At 36.2% G+C, this 24129-nt stretch overlaps 1 protein-coding gene across 1 annotated transcript in view; it reads right to left on the bottom strand.

Annotated features, from left to right (window-relative positions):
* The window catches only part of LOC311168243 (B-cell receptor-associated protein 29-like), a gene marked incomplete at both ends in the record, with an annotated part of 49751 nt that overhangs the window by 16798 nt on the left and 8824 nt on the right, over positions 1–24129 (bottom strand). The window contains 2 exons of the mRNA XM_084229613.1: positions 1500–1600; positions 21916–22045. Coding sequence (XP_084085739.1) covers positions 1500–1600; positions 21916–22045 — 231 coding nt within the window. The remainder of the gene's footprint in view (positions 1–1499; positions 1601–21915; positions 22046–24129) is intronic.

Genomic DNA, 24129 nt, shown 5'->3' with positions numbered 1-24129 from the left:
TTCACTAGTGTAGATACTCATCCTTATTGAGTATACCCTGACTTCATGAGTAGGAGGGAAAAAAGTTCTATTTTTAGGTAAGAGGCTTCTGAAGTGTTTTTTCAATTACATAGTGAATTTTGAAGGACGCCAGGGAGTAATTCTCATTATGCCATGATGAAATTTGCAATTTCAGGATCCTTATTTTAGGGATATTGTTGAACAAGTATTTACTCCAGTCCATGTGAACTGACCTCTCACTATCTTGGAACTGGAACACATAGGGCATCTACTTTTTCTGGGGTGCCCTTCTTCTTGCTTTTGTCAAATTAGGTTAGTTAAATCAAACATGCAACTTAATTGGAATACAAGATTACAAAGCATTTTAGATTGCTTCCTAATTGACTCTAAATCAAGGCCAAAGTGGCTGATTCAGAATAAGTAATTATTTGGCAAAACTTTTAGCTCTCCCAACAACCAGTGTTTAAGGTATTATTATTTCCATTGTACAGAGAAGAAAGTAAGTCCTAGAGGGAAGACATAACCTGCACGAGACCATAAGAGTTATGGTTACTCCAGCTCTGTTGACTACAGAGTGTAACGCCTGCTTGCGTGTCTCATGTCAGGCACAGTGCCAGACCCAGGATATACAACGATCACTAAGTTGCAAAGAAATGAGCCTTGGGACTAGGGCTCAAATAGTCAAATAACTGTACAGCGGTAACTGTTAAAACAGGAACAACCAAAAACCCTGATCGAAAGTCTGCCAGATCCAAAGGACAAGACTAACCTGAAGGCAGAAGCACATAGACCCTCCATCTTGGGAGGGACAGGGCTACCTCTGGAATGGTTTCTCCCGTCTTCCCACATTTGGTCACAATGTGGCTGGGAAATGAACTCAGCTCAGGGGTTGGCAGCCCAAAAGGGCAGAGAAAGACAAGCCCAACATTGATGAATTTGGGAACTTATTCTTGCTGGACTGGAAGGGAAGTAAAAGAAAACTGAGGAACCCTGACTTTGTGGCTTTACCAACAAGTTAAATATGTTGTTTCTATACTTCAAATAAAATTTGAAGGTAAATCATATATTTGAATGCCAAAGGCTTTGTAGTAAGATGTTTGAGACAGCAGAATAAGGGTAGTATGATGGGGGACTTCAATTTTTATCTTTATTTTGACATGAATATGGCAAACATTTCAAATGATTATACTAAGTTTTTCCAGAACCAGTCTGTTTTTCAATGCTGCAATTTTTGTCACTCAATTATTTCTCCGAAAATGTCAACATAACTAGCATACTGTATGTTAGCATGTCAGTAATTCTTTGTTATAATTATCTTATATTTTCATGCAATGTTCTAATCTTTCACCACCCAGGTAAAGATCTGCTTTTGTTAATCACTTAACAAAGCCGGGGTTTAAGTACATCTTCCTGATTTGGGAAGGATAAATCACCCTAATAGTTGAGTTAGGTAACTGCTATTTCAAAAAATTTAGGCCCATAAAGTGGATGTTACCCACCTGAAGTTTCGAGTGTTCTTTTAGGAGTCGGTCATATTCTTTTGAAAGTCTCTCTGATTGCATCCTGATTGTCATCACGTCATTTTGAGCCTTAGAAAGAGCTAGAAAACATCAGATCAAATTTTAAAAGTTTTACTTTGAAAATAATGTCAAATTTGTAGAAAAGTTGCAAGACCTAACAGGTAACTCCTGTGTAGCTTTAACTCAAATTCACCAACTGTTACTGTCGTGGTATATTTGTTGTTATATTCTCTCTCTCTCTCTTTCTCTCTCTCTCTCCCTCCCGCACCCCCCCAACACCAGTTATTTTCTTGAACCATTTAAGAAAAAGTTTGACATCAAACCCCTTCAGTCTTTAACTGTTTTTTTCCCCAAGAACATAGGTATTATTTAACATAATAATAATATATTCACCAAATAGGAAATTTAACATCAGTATCTACCTTCCACTCTTGGCAATTTTCACAATTATGTCTTTTTTATCACCCTTTTTACTTATAATCCAAGATCTAGGCCCAGATCACAACTTGGCATTTAGTTGTCATGTCTCTTTAGTTTCCTTTAATCTGGAATTGTCCCTCAGCCTTGTTCATGCTTACCTCTCCCCCATCTTTCATGATATTGACATTTGTAAGAATACAGACTTTTTGTTAAAAATAGAATGTTTTCCAGTTCAGTTTTATCTGATGTGTCTTCATGATTAAATTCTGATTATGTATGCCACTGACATAAGTGATTTTGAATGTCACTTAAGGTATCACATCCAGAGGCCCATCTGCCTTTCACTGATTTTTCTACTTCATAGCTATTTTCCTCCTTTTAAGTAAGAAGCAATACGTGGGAAGACAATTAAGACTATATAAATATCCTGCTCCTTGTCAAAACTTTTCCCTTCCATTTAGCAACCATCGATCTTCTTGCTCAAATAGACTTTACAATGTTGGGTGAAAAAAGGTGATATTCCCACTTCACTGTTACATCCACATTGATCAGTCAGCACTCTACTATAAAGGGCCTTCCTTTCTTCTCTATTATTATCTATCCATCATTCGATCTGTCTGCCTATCCATCTATCCATCATCAGTATGAATTCAAAGGTTCCCATTTTTTCAATGATTTACAATTCATTACATCATTTATTTTGATGCTCAAGTTTCCCCGGATTTGGCCAGTGGGAACCCCCTTTAGTCTAGCTGCTATCACTACGTCGCCATCATTTTGTTGAGTATTTTACTCTCTGGCACAAAACATTACAGGATGGTCCTGAACATTCCCCCTGGCTCAGTGTGGACTCAGGCAGCATAGAACAGAATTTATAAGACGGGTCTGCTTTTGAAAGAACTGCAGAAGGAAAAAAAAAAAGATCATTCTCACTAAAGCATTCCTTTATTTATTTATTTATACAATAGCTGGGTATAGGCCAGAGGTGAGAGAGGGTGAGAGGATTCAACAGAGACAGAGTGGGGAGCAGAACCGGCAGACAGATTGAAAGCACTGCTGAGGGGAGCAGAGGGCGCGACAGAAGTCTGCTAGGCCATGTGGGAATCTCCCTGGCTGGCCGGAAATCAAACCTGCGCTGCAGAGGCTGCAGACAGCCTCACAGCGCTATGTTCAACCCGCTGAGCCACAGAGGAGGCCCACTAAAGCACTCCTTTAAGAACAAAAACTATTATTTTCTTTCTTATACAAAGTTGAAAAATATGAGGTTGTGAGGGTATATAAGTGGCACTTAAGGCTTAATCTCAGGATACACAAAAATAGCTATTTATTGATCTATAGATATTAGGAGATACAGTCTAAGTCAGTAGATCAGATGGAAATTTTAAAAAGAAAATACATGATAAACATTTAAGTACCATAGTGCAAAGACAATAATGAGCACATATGTAGAGGGGAAGAGTAGCACAAGATGAGCTGGAGAAATTCTGTGAATCTTGAACTAGCTCTAAACATATTCTGCATATGTACCCTTTAGAAGTTCTTCAGTTGTAATCTTTTTTTATTAATGTCTTTTTTTTTTTTAAGATTTATTTATTTATACAAGCACTGGGGTACAGGCCAGAGGTGGGAGAATCCACAAGAAACAGAGCAGGGAGCAGAGCAGGCAGAAGAACCGAAATACACTGCTGAGGGGAGCAGTCGGCGAGAGAGGAGAGGTCTGTCGCGCCATGCGGGAATCTCCCCTCTCCCCAGCTTGGCGGGAAAGGAACAGGCACCTTGGAGGCTGCAGACAGCCTCACAGCGCTGCGCTCAGCCTGTTGCGCCACCGGGAGGCCCCTGTAGTTGTAAATCTTTTGGGATAGGAGTTTCAGGAAAGAAAGTGGGATTTATTAATTTAAAAGTTACGTTTTCTGGCACAATAGAATGAAATTATAGGTTCCACTTGTAAACAACCTGGTTGCCTTTCTTCCTGAGAAGTCATCATATGGGCATTTTTTTATATAAATATATGATACTATAAACAAAAGTGCTCTTTGTACATACTTTCTAGGAGATGTCGAGTTAAACTTTCTCTGTTGTACTAAATCTGTGTTGTCTAATACATGTTCTACATCTGTGTTGTCCAATATTGTAGTCAGTAACTACTTATGACTTAAAATGTCATCTGTGTAACTGAGAAACTGAATTTTATATTTCATTTAATTTTAAGGATCATACATCACACTCAGGTGGGTTTTATCCCAGGGATGCAAGGTTAATGAACATATGCAAATCAATCAATTCAATTTGCTACATTAACTAAAGAAAAAAAAATCACATGATCTTATCAAAAGCATTTCATAAGATTCAATATCCATTTATGATAAAACTTAAAAAAGTGTACCCGAACATAATGAAGGCCACATATGACAAATCTACAGTTAACAGTATCATACTCAATGGTGAAAGACTGCAAGCTTTTCCTCTAAGATGAAGTACAAGAGAAGGATGTCCACTTTTACCACAACTATTCAATGTAGTATTGAAGTCCTAGCTAGAGCAATTAAACAAGAGGAAGATACTGAAGGAATCTAAATTGGGAAAAAAGTAAAACTATCACTACTTGCAGATGACAGGATAATGTATACAGACAAAACAAAATCAAAAGAAATCCTAGAAATCTGACTGTAGAATTGAAGCTACGAGAGGTGGAGGTTGGGGGAGTAATGTGGGGAAGGGCCCAAATGGGTTATGGTGGGGGATTATGGGTACTGTGGTGGTGGGTGTGGTGTGGTAAATATATCTGAGGAGGTGTGAACCCAAACCCCTAAATCATAAAGTATTGTAAGCCAATGTCACCTCAATAAAAAAAAATTTAAAAACTTAAAAAAAAAAGAACAGCTTAAAAAAAGACATGTCTTATTCTAGCAGACTTTCCAGACAAAAGCCATACCAGGGCCTCCCGGTGGCGCAGCGGTTGAGCGCTGGGTTGCGAAGCTGCCCGCAGCCTCTGCAGCGCCGGTTCGATCCCCGGCTGCTCCCAGGCCACCACAGGTGGGTCCCGCATGGCGCTCAGACCTCTCCTGCCACCCGCTGCTCCCCTCAGCAGTGTACTTCGGTCCTTCTGCCTGTTCTGCTCCCGGCTCTGGCTCTGGTGAATTCTCTCACCTCCCACGCTTCTGACTGTACCCAATGCTTGTATAAAATAAAAATAAATAAATCTTTAAAAAAAAAAAAGCCATACCATTGACTTCAAAACAAACCTGAAATCAATCTGTCATCAAATTTTCATGACTCTTCCAGAGTATTTGTGGTATTTTAATTATAAGCACCCTAGGTGGGGGTGAACTGCAAATACTGACACTTTGCTCATACAATAAACTTTACTGGTAAACTCAAGAAAAATTTAAATTTAACGAAATTCAATTTAAACAGCCATGTATATAGCTAGTGGCTAGCAACACTGGCCAGCAGAGCTCTATAATTTCCTCAGTGTTACTTCTATATGTCTGTATGTCCATATATCAAAATATGAATTTGACATATTCAATGTGATGTTACTTGGTAAAGGTATGGATTATGTACGGAAGAAAGATTTTTGGTGGTAGTTAGATTTCACCGGGACCATAGACACAACAAAAAAATAGTTTTCAATTTGAGTTCTCCAAGATATTTCCTAGAGGATACTTGACAATATGAAATATGGTCCTGACCTAATGAAAAATATTTAAGATTCTGTATTTCTGGTATATAAAAAACAAAGAAAATTCCATAACCTAACAGTGTCTGAATTGCCTATAATAGCGGTTTTAAGAATGTTGGCCAGGAGCTTGTTACTAAACAGGATTTGGGTCTTAATTAATGTTAAAAATGATTTACATTTCTGAGAATAAGTTACCTAGAACATTCAATAATCTTAGACACTAACTCTTTAGTTCCTTAGCAAATGATATTATTTTTTTAAAGAGTGAATCAGGGGAAGATTATGTGAGGTGGTCCTATGAATCTATAAAGAGAAGTAAAAAACCACTTATACAGACTATTCTGAAGTTTGTTCTGATAACTACTGGTATTAAGAAAAACAACTGCAGGCAAATGCTGTTTTTCTGGCACCTACCAAGCCAAGGTATGAACTGTTTCTTATTTTGTTTGTATTTCAGAGGATATTAATAAACCTAATGATTACTGAGTTATTGAATTCACTCTAATTAGGAAAGGATATTATTGTCTGAGAGCCTTTTGGACTGTTTCCCAGCCCTTTCTCTATCTCCTGCTTTATAAAAATGATAATAATTGTGTTTTGGAGACTTTCTACCTCCTTCTGGAAGTGCCTTCGTGACTAAGAGATTACATAAACTTGTATCTCATATTTGAATGTGCTTGTTTTTTTTGAACCACATTATTTTGGAAACAGTATATATAGGGAAGACATTATAAGACAAAAAAGGCTTGAGGTGATACATCTAAGTCACTATTTCAATTTTCTCATCTGCAAAAATGAGCTGCAGTGGTTCACTTGCCAGTGGCTTTAAGGAAATGCTGAGATAGTTCTTGAGAACACTGGCCAGATTCAACTAGAACTAGTTTATGTCCTAGTCGCTAGGAATTTTTTGAGGCACATGCATCATTTATTAACATAGACAATAATCCCTCTTAATGCTATAGTGATGCATAGTAAGCCCAAATACTGTATAAATTTTGTATAAAATGACATGTGAACAGGTAAAAGACATTTGTGCTCTTTCTAAGTACCAAACTTACTTTCCTGGCACTATGTGCACATAGCTCCACAGCTGTTGGTGAGCCTAAAGCCCCTTGTAGATGTGTCATTATTATTTCTATGCAAGATAACAGACACTGCCATTTAAACTCTGCCAGGAGATGGAAGAGAAAGATTTCTTCTTGCCTTGGCATGATAGCTAACATTGTTGTTATACAATAGTATTACAAGGATTGTATAGTGGAACACACTTTTAATTTGAAATTTTCCATACCCTTTGTGTTGGTATCTCTACAGTTTGAGAACCTGAGAATGTGATACTGAAGGTATTCAGTACTTAATCCTCACATGTACAATTCCTTTACTAGTGACTAATTGCTGGGACATTAATCACAGTAAAGCTTCCAAGATACTGTTCAATAAGGAACATATATTGTGGTTTTGATTGTAGTTATTTTTGTGCACACATGATGTTAGGTACATGCAGGTAAGGCCACTATTTTATTCATCATGAACACTACTTCTTTTATAATCGCTCCATTCTACTCCATCTCTGTCATTACTGTTCTCATCTTTAGCTTTGATTCTTTAAATAGATTCTCACCTAGTTTCCTGGCTACCTAAGTCATCGTTCACAATATAGTTGTAATTGCTCATCTGCCTAGAAACCCTCTAAATTTGCTAACAAAATGTTAACAGAAACATGGCATGAGACCTTTCATGATGGATCCTGGGTCTACTGTTCACACTTACCACTGTCTCCATCTTTCTTTTTTATGCACACTGAGCAATTTGTATTACTTCAAAAAGTACCATATTCTTTCAGATACATCCTGCTAGTTTTGTTAATGTATCTGTGCCTGTCTCCTCTACCTTACTCATTCTCTCCATTTCAGCTGGCCAACAGTCATTTGCAAAAATGTTAGGAAATTGTCCTTGATTTCTACTCTGGATTTCTATTGCATCTTAAGCTTAACGTTATTATAGCACTTATCATCCTGAAATACAAGTCTCCACTAGAATCTGGGATACTCAAGAAATAGCCGTGTCTTCTCTCTCAATTTAGAGCAGCTAGCACAGTGCCTAACAGCACAAGGTAGGTGCTTCAAAGATGTTCTTGTAGGAAGGAAACAGTAGGATTAAACTGTACCTGCTCACGCTACCTGCTCTACTCCCCACTCTGACTCCTTTCACCCTCGCCATCTCTGGTCTGTACCCCAGTTCTTCTACATAAAAAATACAATCTTTTTTTAAAAAAGTATGAGCTTTAAGCATCTGAAAAATTCACTTATATGGAACCACTTCATTTCCTGAATACATGATAAATTTCAGGTAAACAATGAGGTGTCATTAAGTCACCCTATGGGAATCTTAATTGCACCTGAAAACAATTCTATCTCTAATAAAAAAAATAAAAAAAATATATCTCTAAGAAAAAATACTCAGGATAGGGCCTCCTTGGTGGCGCAAGGGGTTAAGCACTGCACTATGAAGCAATCTGCAGCCTCTGCAGCATGAGTTCCATCCCCGGCTGGCCAAGAAGCAACCCACATGGTGAGGCAAACCTCTCTTGTCTTGCCCACTGCTCCCCTCAGCAGTGTATTTCGGTCAGTCTACCTGTTCTGTTCCCCACTCTGTCTCTGGTGAATCCTCTCAGCCCCCACATCTCTGGCCTATACCCCAGCTGTTGTATGCATAAATAAATCTTTTAAAAAAATATTCAGGATAGCTACAGAGTGACAAAGACAACAGACCTTTCTTGAGATATTCTGATAAAAATATAATCATGTTACAAATACATCAGGTTACACCAGTATTAAAGACAAATACCAAACAAATATCAATAATATTATAGACTCCAATTCAGTTTAAAAAACCCACAAAACTTAAATACTCTTTCTAGGAACAGGGCAGGATAAACCTAGAGCATTGTAAATGTATCAGAAAATAAGGAAGTACTCAAAAATGCAAACAAAACTCCCACAACGATGCAGATAATGTCAAAGGGACACAGGAGTTAACTGCAAAGAATCCCCATGGCCAAAGCTGGAACAACCTGAACATCAGAACAAAACAGCATTAGGTGATAACCCAAAGTGTAAATAAATGAGTTCGTACTGATTATTAATAAATAAATGGGGAGAATGGATAAAGCTGTGCTGAAGGGTTCCAAACAATTTATGTAGACACAATATCCTCGAAGAGGTGGAGCATAACTCACCATTTCTTAAGTGAATAGTGATTGCCTTATAAAGAAGACATAGGGAGAATAACTATACACGAGAGAGACGTGACCAACACCACCTACTAGGCAAGTAAAGTCAACATAAATAGTGGTAAATCATGTTATTAGAATGTACTTTTGATACAATATGATGAAAATGGCACTTCCCCTCTGGGATTTTCCTTTACCCACTAACCTCGATTTAATCATGAGAAAAAAATTAATTCTAATGAAGAAATAGTCTACAAAATCTCAACCAGTATTTCCCAAAACTGTCAAGGTAATCGAAAAATAGGAAAAGTCTGAGAAATTACAGGCAAGAGGAATCTAAGGAGATAAGACCAGTATACGTAATGTGGTTTCCTGAAAGATACTGGAACAGAAAAAGACATTAGGTGAAGATTAAAATAAAGTATGATCTTTAGTCAATAATAATGTATTAATATTGGTTGATTAGTTGTATTAAATAAATGACATTAAAACGGGAAAACATTAATAACGGGAAAACGAGTATGGGGTATATGGAAATTTTCTGTATTATCTTGCCAATTTTTCAATAAATCTAAACTGTTCTAACATAAAAGATTTAAGATTTATTTTTTAAAAAATACAATGGGTACAAAACAAAACAAAACACCATGTATACAGGACTAAATAAAATTCACTAGGCTGGAAGTACTATCTAAGAACTTATCAAATATTTTTTTAGATAAAACTTATAAAATTTTTGATAAAACTTAACAAATTTTTGTTTAGATAAGCAAAAAATAATTGAAATTTTCTTTTACATAAAATCTTCTCCTGTTTAAAAATTTAATATGGGGCCTCCCGGGTGGCGCAGCGGTTGAGCACTGGGTTGCGAAGCTGCCTGCAGCCTCTGCAGCGCCGGTTCAATCCCCGAGGCTGCCGGGCGAGGGTCCCACATGACACACAGACCTCTCCTGCTGCCTGCTGCTCCCCTCAGCAGTGTATCATCAGTTCTGCTCTCCGCTCTGGCTATGGTGAATTCTCTCACCCTCCCGCACTTCTGACTGTACCCAGTGCTTGTATAAATAAATCAATAAATTAAAAAAAATAAAAATTTAATATGTATTAAAAAACAAGAATCAAAGCTGTAAAGGTGACAGGAACCAATAAAAAGTGAGAACTAGTGAAGAGGCATGATCGGATCTGTGATGTTGAAAAGCTGTTCTGGTGGCAAAGTGAAGAAACTGAACTAATGGTAGAGAGAGTAAACTGGGACATGCTTGCTTTGCAAGAGGAAGAGAAGGCCATTTCTGGAGTGGCAACAGAGCTGCATAATTACATTACAAAGTAAACCTTAACAAATAAAACAAAATGCTGCTCTATTTTTCTCATGCAATGTAAATGATTGTTTTGTTTGGGTCTCAATGTCTCTACCCATATTTTCTAAGTACTAGAAATATGAATGAAGTTCATGGGTAAACTGCTTTAGAATTTTAGAAGAGACAAAAACTCAAAGTATGTCGATTCTTATAAAGGTTACTGGTACTCTGGGCCAGGAAAATGATCATTGGGAACAGATTTTCTAATTTAGTAAAATCAGCCTCATTATATGTGCTGTTGTAGAGACATCAATAAATGCATAGACGTCCTTTATTAATATTAATTAGGTAGCTAAGTAAGATATTTAAGAGAAAACTTGGGCTCTGCGACTTAGCAAAGAAAAATTACAAAACATTAATATGCTGGCTTTGCACATAAAAATCAGGATGTATGTTTTAGGAAAAGCAGAGGGTTAATATATATTATACAGGTTGCCTTGAAAAGACTATGCTTTATAAAGCAATTTCATATGTAAGCAGAAGCAACACATGGAATCTAGAAAAATTACCAATTCATCATATTTGAGGGTTAGAATCAATATACTTTGATTATAAACAAAAAACTAGTTTTACTATACATAATACATAAATATATACATTATTAAATTATTTGTTCAATATTCATTAGACAAACTGAGGCACACAGCAAATTTTATAACAATATTGACAGCAGAAACAAATCTTTCAGCATACTTCACAATGAGAAAGGCACCATTTTTTACTTGAGGACTCTAAATAGGGGTCAGCAAACTATTTTCGTAAAGGGCCAGATATTAAATATTTTCAGTTTTCTGTACAATGAAGATTCTGTCCAGTCTACTGAACTCTGCAGTCATAGAAAACACGCAAGCAAATGAGGATGGCCTTGTCTAATAAAATTTAATTTGTAAAAACAAAGCATCAGGCTGAATTTGGTGTGTGGATCAGTTTTCTGACTTCTGTTCTAAAATATTTGTAAATTTTGTGTCTCTTAGATTATAAATCTACCAAAAGCACTGCAAAATAAGTTATCAGAACATGTGAGTAGGGTCTACATTATACTAGAAAATTTATGAGACCTCTTAAAAAGTTTCTCATTTTATTTTGATCAATTTTTCTTATATAAAGAACAAAGGCTATGCAGACAGAAAATGTTGCAATGAGAAAAGTTATTTTCTCTTGAATTTTCCAATTCATTTTCCTAGTTGATTGCTTTCCAACCATTTCAAAAGTGACTGAGTTAGGAACCAAAAGAAGGGACTATTTTGAGAAGATGGTTGTCAGTTTTAGATAATCTGATTTGAGAGTCTGGTTAGATTTTCACATGGAAATAGCCCCATCAGGCAACCTTTAAAGCTAAAACTCATGCCAGCGTCTAAAGAAAAAAAAAAAATTCATCTTACTGATATTCTTCACTTTAAAACACCAGGTAATTTAAATATCATGGGCCCAACTAGTATATTTCCAAATCACCCACAGAAAAGAACATTACTATTATTACCCTTTTTCAAAAAAATAAAACAACCCAAGCCTGCACCCCTATGTTTATAGCAGCACTATTTACAATAGCTAAGCTTTGGAAACTACCCAAATGCCCAAAAATAGATGACTGGATCAAGAAGATGTGGTACATATATACCATGGAATATTACTCAGCATTCAAAAAAGATAAACACATGCAATTTGCAGCAACATGGATGGCGCTGGAAGGGATCATGCTCAGCGAAATAAGCCAGAAAGAAAAAGAAAAATACCGTATGGTCTCACTCATAGTAGGAATCTAGAAAACTTAAATAAGGGACCAGGAAAATGAATAACTATAAGAAAGTGAAAATCAAAATCAACAAAAAACTATGAACCAGAGACACTCTATGGGGGGTAGGGGGGCGGGGAGGGGAGGGATTGGGGTCAAAATAAGGGGGTTGCAATTGTATGGGGAATATAAAAATAAAATTTATTAAAAAAAACCCCAAAAAACAAAAAAACAACCCAAGAACTTAATTAGCAAACGAACAACCAAAGCACAGGACATTTGCCTATTTTACTATTGTTTGGGCTATCAGAGGCCTTTCCATTTTTTTTCAATATAGAAGCTTATAAAAGATTTTATCTTCAATTTGACTTTATTTTTTATTATGATGTACAAAAATGCAGTATTATATGGATTTGGGGAAGTAAGATCATGTCAGAAAAATATTAATCTCTCTTCCCTAAAATTAATCTTTCTTCCCTAAACTTGAGGAAAATGTTTTATTAGTTTTGACAAGATTCTTTTTATGTTGAAAGGTGAAGTCCAAACTTTTCATTTTTCCTTCAGCCATCCCCTATATAACTTGGAAAGTTATCTGGTGGAGAAGATGATGATTATATTAATGCCTAGAAATTAATTAAGTTTGAACATACCAGGCACTGAGCTTTATGTATGCAATGACTCCATGAAGAACTACAGCTTAGACTGAGGAACTTCTCCAAAATCATACAGAGGCTAATAAGGGAGAGTCAGTCTCAAACCAAGTCTGAATAATTTTAAATTCCATGTTCCCAAATACTAGATGTGTTCAGAATCTTTCAACAAATAAACTGTGCAAGCAAATTTCTACATAAAGTTATTAAAACACTTGAGAGTTATTTTATTCTAATCTAAATCTCTGTCCGCAAATTATTTGGCAAAGGATTGCTTTTGGCTCTACATTTTCTTGCTAAAAATCTGCTGCTGTCTCTCTACTTACTTAATAATAAACTTGTCTGGTACTCATGGCCCCCTATGTCTGGTACTCATGGCCCCCAAATTTTTTCTCAGCTTTCTTGCCCGTCTCATCACTGCTACTCTGTCCTGCCATAAACCACATACTTAGGCGCTGCAGCTTTTCACTTTTGGTTTGTGTGTGTTCCTCAGGTCTCTGTCTCTAAAGTCCCTCTCAAGCCCTGAGACTCAGTTCAAATAACAGTTCTCCCATGAATTTTTACTCAACTCTGCCAGTTAGGATTAATCTCTCTTTCATCTATGTTACCATAGCTCTTTGTATTATACCTTTAATTTGGCTTTTATCATTCTTTGTGTTACCTTTTTTGTCAGTGAATATGCCTATTTTTTTTTAGCAGATAATTATGAAAACTGAGATGACTATGTATTCATCTTGTTATCCCTGAGAGACTCCAGTACAATTCTTTGCACATGGCAGGTCCAAGTAAAAGTTTATAAATGGGGGGCCTCCCTGGTGGCGCAAGGGGTTAAGATGCAACCTAAGAGTTTGAGCCCCAGCCAGGGAGCTACCCACATGGTGCAGCAGATCTCTCCTGACTCTCCCGCTGCCGCCCTCAGCAGTGTATTTCAGTCAATCTGCCTGTTCTGTTCCCGTTTCTGGTGAATCCTCTCACCCCCAGCACCTCTGGCCAGTACCTCAGATCTTGTATACATAAATAAATAAATAAATAAATCTTTTAAAAAAAGTTTATAAACGGAATTGAGCAAAGACTCCCTCCAGAAACATGTGGCCATCTTCAAACCCCAAATCCCAGGAACTGACCCTAGAAAAGCTGCTGAGGTGTACTTGCTTTACAAACATGATAGGGACAGCCTATGAAGCAGAAGAATATGCTATTGATTGAATTTAGAGGGTAGAGGGCTGAATGTTTTCAGTGAAAATCACTTTGTGAAGACTTGCTGAAAGACAAACCTTCAAAAGTGTTGGGTAAATAAAGTTTGCCTCTGAGAGCAAGCTCTTGATTAAAATAGAGAAGTAGGGTGAAACCAGACGGGGAGGGAAGAATGCAGGAAAAGACAGCTGGGTTTCTCGGAAGGAAGATCAGGTGGAGGAAATCAGTGAAGTAGTGTAGAGAGAGAGAACAGCGCATAGCTGAGCAATAGCACTTGCTTCCCAAGTTTCAGCTTTCTCATATATCCTAACTCATATATCCTAACTCATATATCCTCCAACTCCCGTTAGTCATATACTTCTCATAAACTCTGCTCCTGTTCTGCAATTTCAAATTATTGTTCATTTAATAACATTTTAGAAGAAAATCTTACAATTCCACAGGGCACTTTGTATGATAAATAACTAGATCATCAATGGGCTTAATATTTTTTTAATACAGAAAGAAGAATCTGGAGAATCTTTACTATTAATTAAATGATTGAATATTAAATGACTAGAGATAAATAGTTATCAGGTAAAATTTCTGATGATTCTCTTTATTTATTTTTTTTTTTTATAGAGGCATGCTTTATTTATTTGTTTGCTGGTTTGTTTGTTTGTTTTGTTTATACATGCACTGGGTACAGTCAGAAGCGCGGGAGGGTGAGAGAATTCACCAGAGCCAGAGCGGGGAGCAGAGCAGGCAGAAGGACCGAAGTACACTGCTGAGGGGAGCAGCGGGCGGCAGGAGAGGTCTGCGCGCCATGTGGGACCCTCCTCTGGTGGCCGGGGAGCAGCCGGGGATCGAACCGGCGCCGCAGAGGCCGCGCGCAGTTTCGCAACCCAGCGCTCAACCGCTGCGCCACCGGGGAGGCCCTGATGATTCTCTTTAGACTAATCTTCAATTACTGCTATGTTCCAAAGTCCTGTGTTTTATATCTCTTCTCACTCAATACAAGTCTTCCTTGACATTCCCATCAACACTTTGATTTAACTAGCAGGGCAATATATACCATGGGACTCAGCATATTTATAACCAAACTCATCTTCTCTTTCCCCTCTCCCCAAATAATTCTTCCCCATGCCTCGTTTGTTGCCATGATGGTTAAAAGCAACATCTACCTAGTCAACCAAATCAGAAACCTGGAGTCATCTTAAACTTCTTCTTTTCCTCATTCTCCAAATCTAATTGATTCAGTCTCCTGACCTCTTTCCCAAGATGAAATTTCATAACCCTGGATAGAGACAGAAGGCTCCACAGATTTATAGGAGGCAAAATAAAGTAAGACAAAACAAAACAGATCATATACAAAAAGAATCAGGGGCTGGAATGACTTGACATGTCAATGGAAACAAAGGAGGCCAGAAGATAACGAAGCACTGCCTTCAAATTCCTAAGGTTAAATATTCTGACGTTAAACGCTTACACTGGAAGGACAGGGGAATGGGAAATATGCGTGAAGAGTTGGGTGAAATAAGTAAGCTGAGTTCTTCTCTTCCATATAAGAAAATATTCCACACACTGAAATCTGAAAGTGAATATCAGAATAACTAAATGAATTGAATGTAGTTGCTTCTGAGGATGGGCCACAGGGGACTATTTTTTCATTGGAAGATCTACAGTACTACTTGATTTTTAAGATTATGTATGTATACATAAAACTTTGATAAAAATAAAAATGAAATAAAAAATTAGGTACATTATTTAAGCATTACAGTGACTACTTTGTACTCTCAGGGTAGAGTGCTAGAGATCAAGTTGCATTTTTACTTCCTCAATATTTGTATTATATTTGCATAACATTTGTATTATATAATATTTGTATATACTGATTTCACTACTCAAGTAATTTTTCCTTTCTTATAAAGTTCTATCATTTCATATCAATCATTTCAATAGATGCGCTAAATAAATAACCACATAATAACACTAATGAGAAATTGTTATGTTTACTGGCACAGGCCCTCTACTGTACCACCTATGGGAGTTAAACATTTAAGATTTGAGCCAGTATTCCATTTAACACGCTTGGTATATGAGCTAACAGATGGATAAAGCATGCCAGGTCCTGTCCTAATGATTCTAAGCCCATAGGAAACATTTTTCTAATCGGAGGAATATGGTTTAATTAACTACCTGCTGAACTTAAGTTTGGGAGAAGGAAGTTAGAGTGACAGGTTTTCTGTCCTGAAAAAATAGATGCAATTTTAAGAATTAAAAGGTCAATAATAAAAACATCACATGATCACTTTTACTTAATTATATTATTTGGAGCCATATAAATATTTATTAAAGGCTTACTAGTCCATTTTCTCAATTTATAGCAATCTGTGATAGAAAAAGCTTCAGTGAGACTACCCAAGACTACCCAGCATATTTTTACACTTTGCAAATGTATTTCATGTAACTAACTAAGGTTAAACAACTTCTAATATTTAGTATTAACTCTCAAAGTTGAGAATAGATTCAATCAGATAATTAAAGACAAAAAACTACTACCTTAGATTACCTGAATATTTGGAAGGATTTTTAAAAATTAACCAATAAAAATCTAACCTTTTCACTGTACAAATTAAAAAAAAATGATTATAAAAAACAATTTAAATCCCAGAAAAAAAATTTCCTCATTGCACATGCCAAAGATAACCACTACTTATAGTCTGATGCATTTTTTCTCCAACTGAAAGTGATTTGTAAACATAAACCTAACACAAGCTGAAAAGTATTTATCAAAAGGGCCTTCGATGATTATGCATATATAGTAGGGAACAATCAGTAAGGAAGGGATTCTACCAAGGGATTCTAACTGATCACTCCCTCAAATCTCCTAGGGGCTCCATCAACTGACTTCTCAACTTTAAGCTTTACCTTTCACTGCATCCTAGGGTGACACATCAACTTCTTACAGTTGCTGTATAATTAGCTCTTCTCACAATAATAATGTCATTTTTATATGGCACTTGGTATATGTTATATACTTTGCTCTTCTCACTCTTAGCAGTAATGCTATTTTTTTAAAGATTTATTTATTAATACATTCGAGAACTGGGGTACAGGCTAGAGGTGCAGGGGGTGAGAGAATTCACCAGAGACAGAGTGGGGAGCAGAACAGGTGGAGCTACTGAAATACACTACTGAGGGGAGCAGTAGCCAAGACAGGAGAGGTCTGCTGCGCCATGTGGGTAGTTCCTTGGCAGATTGGGGATAGCTTCACAGTGCTGTGCTTAACTCCTTGTGCCACCAGGGAAGCCCACAACAGTAATGCTATTTTACTCATTTTTCTGCCAGTCTATATGTCCATCAACATGTTTAGACAACTGACTTGATGCCATCTTATCATTCAGAACATTCATTCCTTTATTCAGTATACACTGAATATGCTGTATTCTATGTTTTATTTATTTATTTTTTTGGTAAACGGACTCATGTATCATACAGTGGAAAAAATGAATTCCTGTCATTTCATATATATTACTTTGGATCCACTTATCTGGACTATAAACTCTTCAGGGAAAAGATGGATTTCTCTTATATTAATATCCTTCTATTGAGATTATAAAAGCTTTTCTTCAAGGTAGCATCAGTTATGCCTATTGGTATTGTTAGTGATACATAAGGAATACTTGAATTTTTGTCTTAAATTACTGTTTTCCCTATTCTTCCTGGTCACTGGATGACATTTATTTTATATGTATAGACTCTAAACAGATAAGCTCAGGAAAGGAAAATATAGGGACCTCCCTGGTGGCACAAGGGGTTAAGCAACGCACTATGAAGCAATCTGCAGCCTCTGCAGCACAAGTTCCATCCCCTGCCAGCCAGTGAGCAACCCACATGGCACAGCAGACCTTTTCTGACTCGCCTGCTGCTCCCCTCAGCAGTGTACTTTGGTCAATCTGCCTGTTCTGTTCCCCACTGTCTCTGGTGAATTCTCTTACCCCCTGCATCTCTGGCCTGTACCCCAGTTCTTATATGCATAAATAAATAAATCTTTAAAAAAAAAAAAGAAAGGAGAATACCACAATTAAATGGAAATATAGAAGTGAACAAGACAAGTTAGTACTAGCACCAGAAAAGTAGCCATAATACAAGCAAGCCTCCTTTTTCTAGTACTAGTACTAAACTGTCTGGTTATTATTATACTATAAGTTATATGTTAATGCCACAATAATCAAGGAATAATAGTTCTTTTCAAAGCAGGCCACTCATAGAGAAGCATTTATCCAGGAAGAGAGTTCAATTATCAACTAGAAGGTTAAGTAGGACTAGAAGTTTCTGTTTCCTAGTCCAACTCATAGGTACACACAATAGGCCTTTACACTCAGTTTTTGTTCTATTCATATACACTTTGTTTAGGTAATGTTTAAAATTTACTTTATTCCCAATAGTATGTGTTTCAAGGGCAGTTTTAATTATGTGCCACATTAATGATCTTGCAGTGAATAAATTATTTGAAAAGTTTTTAAAAATTGCTGACAGAAGAGAGAAAGAGGAAAGGAAGGAGGGAAGATGGGTAAAGTAGGGTCAAGAAATATGCTTCAATCACTTTTTGTCATTTTTTTCCTTCTCTTTACATTTTATGTAGAAGAAATATACTGTTACTCAACCTCTATTATAAGGTTGATACCCCTGAGAACTCCTTTTTAAATGCAGCACATTTTGGATATATTTTTGCTCCTAAAGGAACGAAGAGGAGATATTTCCACACACATACATTTTAATTGCTTTTAAAGTATATCTACTTTTACCACCTAATGGATAAATGCACGACTGGATGATACATACCTTCTCCAGTTGTAAGAATAAATACAGAGATGGTATTTATTTATAAGAATAAACGATCCTAGACGTGTCCTTTGAAGTCAGTCTCCTTGGACATCAGAAGATTTTTCGCTACATGCAAGGTCTATTTTTATTATAAGAGCTTGTGAGCTTTGTAAATTCTTCAAAGCTTAAGTTCTCATTTTTCATGGCAGTGCCCTTTCCCAATTACTCCACACACTGCTATATCAGAATTATTGTTAAACAGATCATTAAAAATGACAGCACAGGTCCTTACACCTGACTAGTCCTGGGCATAAATTAGGTGCTTTGGGAAATGCATGCTCTCTTTTGGATCAGTAGGATCATATCATTGCATTGAAGCACAGGTAATTTATAAACTCTGGTAAAAATATGAGCTGGTAGTTATAGAGCTTGGTACTTCTGATACATACTTCTGAGCATACTACCTGCCTTTGTATGCCACTTTTCCCATTCCGATGCCATTTTTCCATTTAAAGTGTAGCTAACTCGCTTAAAGAAACATTTCTATCAGTGTTTTATTTCCACTAATAACACACTTTTTAAAAACTGATTTGCCATTAGTTTATGTAACTGTAGAATTTGAGGCATACAACTTCACATCTCCATGTGTGAACATGCCTCACACTCTACCAAAGCATAGGTCAGCCTAGAATTTCTACTAATAAACTTTGGAGTAAATGTTTCACTCAAAGAAACATCAAAGATAAGAAAATTCATATGGAAAATCGGCCATCTTCTACATTGCTCTTCTATTCTACTTTCAAATAAAAATGAACTTTCTGAAGCCCTTCTTAAGCCCTACTTTCAGCTTTAGTTCCCTCAATTTTTAGAAATCAGTGAATATCTTGAATTGTATTATGTACAAGGCATTGCACTAAATTCATCTGAAACTTATCCTACTAATTTATGTAATTTCTTAGTTCTAGCCTTAATGAATTTGAGTGGTAGGGGTAAAGAGAACATAGCCGAGGACATACACCTTTAGAAATGGAATTCTGAGCTTCTCAAGGTCATTAATAATGTTATCTAAAATAACAACTCTGAGTAAAAAGAAATGTGTTCATATTACACACCTTGCAGGAACCAAACAGGACATAGCCAAACAGGTAAAATCTGTTTTTACCTCAACACTGATTCACTTTGAAAGCACCTTTGCAGTCTACACTTCAAACACAGAAGCTGGTATCTCTTGTTATCAAAGTATAAATACACAATGTCTATATTATCACAGAGTTAATCTTCAAACATCTGAATTATCTGTTAAAAACATTGTACTCCTTTGTATTAATATAAAAAATTGGATTTAGAATTACATGTTAGATTTATGAAATCAAAGGTCAAATATCCCAGAGGTGGGAATTTTGCAAAGAAAAGAAACTATATTGGCCAGAGTTAAGAGAAGGGTAGCATGTCATACAACCTATTGTCTGGCTCTTATTTTTGTACCCTACTGTTCACTACATTAGAAAAGGGATCATTGGCAGATATGGAAAAAACAACAAAATTTTGAAACAAAATGTTTAACTCATTATAAGTATTTTGGAAATAGTCCCTTACATTCTTCAAAAGGATTAGCAGTATATTTTATGTTGGGTAAAAATAGAACATGGCTTTTTTCCGAAATGTCTAATATAGAATACAGTAGGTAATTAACATATTTATTTTTATAAATATGTTAAAATGTCTTGATCATGTTTCAAATCTTCTGGAATTACAGAAGAGGCAACTATGACAAGGTTTTGAATTTGGGGGTATGCTCTACCAACCATATAATATACCACCTTGTTTAGAAGAGTAACTTCTTTTTTAATTTACTGTCTGTAAGCAACTTTTTTACATAAAAATTAAAGAATTTTATATCACATGAAATATTCTATAGATTTTTATTTTTCTTTTTTGCAGAATTAGCTTTTCTTTTCAGGTTTTCCATCTCATATTCAAATATATATATTTTTATATATTTTACATCATTGTTCATTTTTAAACAATGTTTGCTTCCCCCCACACCCCCTCTGGTGTAATCCCTATTATATAGAGAACTACTAAAAAGTCTAAATTTAACAAATGGCATAAAGTAGGCCCTTGATTCAGTCACTGAATAGTCACTAATTTACTACTAACATAAGGTAGTGAAAGAAAGTTGAAAATGGAGAAGTTCTATTCTTCGATCACTACCTTAACCCTGACTAGCTGAGAGGTGTCCTGTGTCTGGCCAGCACCAAGGAGTATCTATTATATGCAGGAACGCTGCCCAGGGTTCAAGCCACAAACTGTACTCAAGAATTTCCTGCCTTGACATCTGTCTTGGAGTATCTACTTTTCTGTGCTAAGAAAACAATCATTTGTTCTTTGACTAAGAGAACAAAAATACTATCAGAGTGACTTTTAAGATAAAAAAATGTACAAATGGCTTCCTTTCAAGGAAATGGATTTAGGATGGTCTGCTCCGTGTTCTCATTGGAGTGAGACATCACGTTGGAATGAGATATCCAGATTTTCGGATTGTAGCTTACTCTCTGACCATCCATTTTTTTCAAGGCACTCTTTCTTTATATCCAGTAGGAAATATTAGGACTTGAGATAAGGTTTTAGTTACCTTTTCTTTTCTTTTTTTTTTTAAAGATTTATTTATTTATTTATTTATACAAGCACTGGGTACAGTCAGAAGCGCGGGAGGGTGAGAGAATTCACCAGAGCCAGAGCGGGGAGCAGAGCAGGCAGAAGGACCAAAGTACATTGCTGAGGGGCGCAGCAGATAGCAGGAGAGGTCTGCGCGCCATGTGGGACACTCCTGTGGTGGCCGGGGATCGAACCGGCGCTGCAGAGGCTGTGGGCAGCTTCGCAATCCAGTGCTCAACCGCTAAGCCATGGGGAGGCCCCTTAGTTACCTTTTCTTGTAACTAAAACTGCCCCCCCCCCAACTCCCAGTGCAATTTCTTTGACAGAAGCAATAAACTATGATGGAAAAATGTGATTCATTTTCCAAGTATGTGGGTTTTTTTTTTTTTTTTTTTTTTTATAAGCAACTTTTCAGGAACACAGCTCTTTTGCTAAGGCAGGAACATCTGTATTTACAACACAGATCTGAAACACCTACATGTTTTTCTGTGTAACAGAGCTTGTTTTTCTTGGCTGAAACAATGTTTCAATCTTCATATTTGAGCAGAAATTTATAAATAGGTCACTCTTGGTATTTTGGCTAGAAGAACATTTAGCCATTAGTTTTGTTTTAGGGAAAACAGTGAAGTGCAACAGCATAAAATACCATGTTATATTTTCTGCATTTGTACATGTACACAAAGTTACCATCTGAAGTCTTCTTTAATTCAGTTTTCAGTTTTTCCTGGTCTTCTACTAGTTTTTTATTTTCTATTTCCAAAATGTTTTCTTCTTTGCTCTTTCCTTTTAAGATCTGTCACAAAAAAGAAGAAAAAAAAATATGTGAACTTAGATTGCTATAGCTACACATTCTTCAAGTAAACGGTCTGAATAATGCATTTAAAATCATTGGTCTTCATTTTATTCTTTGTTTTTTCAGTATTTTATAATTTTATACAATGCACTTTTGCTAACAGAAACTTGCTATTTGACAAATACGCAAAAACATTTCTCCTTATGTTTAAAATACATAAAGTGAAAATAAAAGTTTCTAGTTACGGTATAATTAAAATTATATTTTCAAAAATATTTAGGTAAATAATGTGAGTTTTTTTTTATTCAATGAAGTGTGTAATAGAAATCTAAGGGAAAAAAACACTTCTAAGGATGATATTAATTAGAAAACTATTATGGGGCCTCCCTGGTGGCGCAAGGGGTCAAGCACAGCATTATGAAGCTTCCACAGCCTCTGCAACACAAGTTCGAACCCCGGCCAGCCAAAGAGCTACCCACATGGCACAGCAGACTTCTGTCTCGCCTGCTGCTCCCCTCAGCAGTGTATTTCAGTCAGTCTGCCTGTTCTGTTCCCCACTCTGTCTCTGGTGAACCCTCTCACCCCTCAAACCTCTGGACTATACCAGCTCTTGGATACATAAATAAATCTTAAAAAAAAAAAAAAGGAAAACCATTATGTTCCAGTTGCAGAGCTGTCTACTCAGATTCTTTTAAACTAAAAAGAACAAATACTACACTTGCTCTTAGCCAAAGGCAAAAAGAATTCAGACTATTTTTACATAGACAAATGAGTAAGAAAATATAATGTCAAGGTGGAGATCAGTAAGTGGAAAATGACAGGGGATAGCACTATACTTGGAAAATTCTATTTTATTTTCATTGAATAGTTTCCAACTTACATTTACTCAGTTAATTCTTTACAATACTTTTGATATTTTTAAATCTAATCTGACTTTAAAAATGTGTGGTGTGTTTTTACCTTAACTTTTCTATATTGTTACCCACTTCAAGTTCAAAAACAGTCCTAGCTGCTATTTCACTGAATTCAGTTCATATAATCTCCAGTGATTAAATTAGAAGAGAACCACTGAGTTGCAGGAATGTTCATACTGACTTCTTGAATTATTACACCACTGACTTGGGAAAGTTGGATTTGGGTTGGTCTTGTGAACAAACTTTTATTACTACACCTGTAAACTTGTCCATATTTATTATGTGTAACTTGATGCTGCAAGAAAAGACCAAGAGCCTTGGAATCTGAGATTCAATAGCTGCCAGCTACAGTAGTGCATGTTTTTGCTGTGCCACTCTTATCCCACCTTGGTAAGTGGCTACAAAAAAGATCAGTGAGAAGAAAAACCCTGTATTATTGCTATTTCAAGTAGATAAGTGAAGAGTTGACTGTTCTTTCATAATTATTTCATCTCATTAATTGAGTATCAGAATAGATAGGGGCCTTCAGCACCATCTACAAGTCATTTTAAAGGCTAGATTATGATTGATGGGCACAAAACATGTGGTTAAGAGTGTGGATTATAAAGTCCGGCAGGTTAGACTGATATCTTAGTTTTGTCATTTATTAGCCAGATGATTTTGTGTAAGTCACTTAATCTTTCTGTGTTTCCATTTCCTATCTATAAAATGCATAATAATAACAAAACCAACATCATTAAGTTGTGAGAATTAAGAGTTAATTCTTTATTGTAAAATATTTGCAGCAACACATTGTACATTTTAGTTATTACTTACAGCCTTAAATTCCAGAACCTATGCAATGACTTGCCTGGGATCACTATTGTACTAATACTTCTGGGACTAGCATCTAAATCTCTTGACTCTCAGGGCATTGAAATTTCCAAAAGATATTGTGTCTCTGGTAGAGAATGAAAAGGTGTTTTACAAATTCTATCCTTCTTTGGTTACTATTTCAGAGTCTATATGAAGTATCTTGAAACAGAAGTCATCCTCGACATTCCTACCTATTGTCTTTATTGATGGAGTATGTATACTTTGGGTACTGACAGTATTTGTTCCAGTTCACAGACTTTCTCCTGTGTCCTAGATTTAGGTCAGCATATCTGTGTACCTCTCATGATCTGTGAT

The sequence above is a fragment of the Talpa europaea genome, assembly GCF_964194135.1.
Source record: "Talpa europaea genome assembly, chromosome: 3".
Classification (NCBI taxonomy): domain Eukaryota; kingdom Metazoa; phylum Chordata; class Mammalia; order Eulipotyphla; family Talpidae; genus Talpa; species Talpa europaea.
This window is presented reverse-complemented; position numbering and strand designations above follow the sequence as displayed.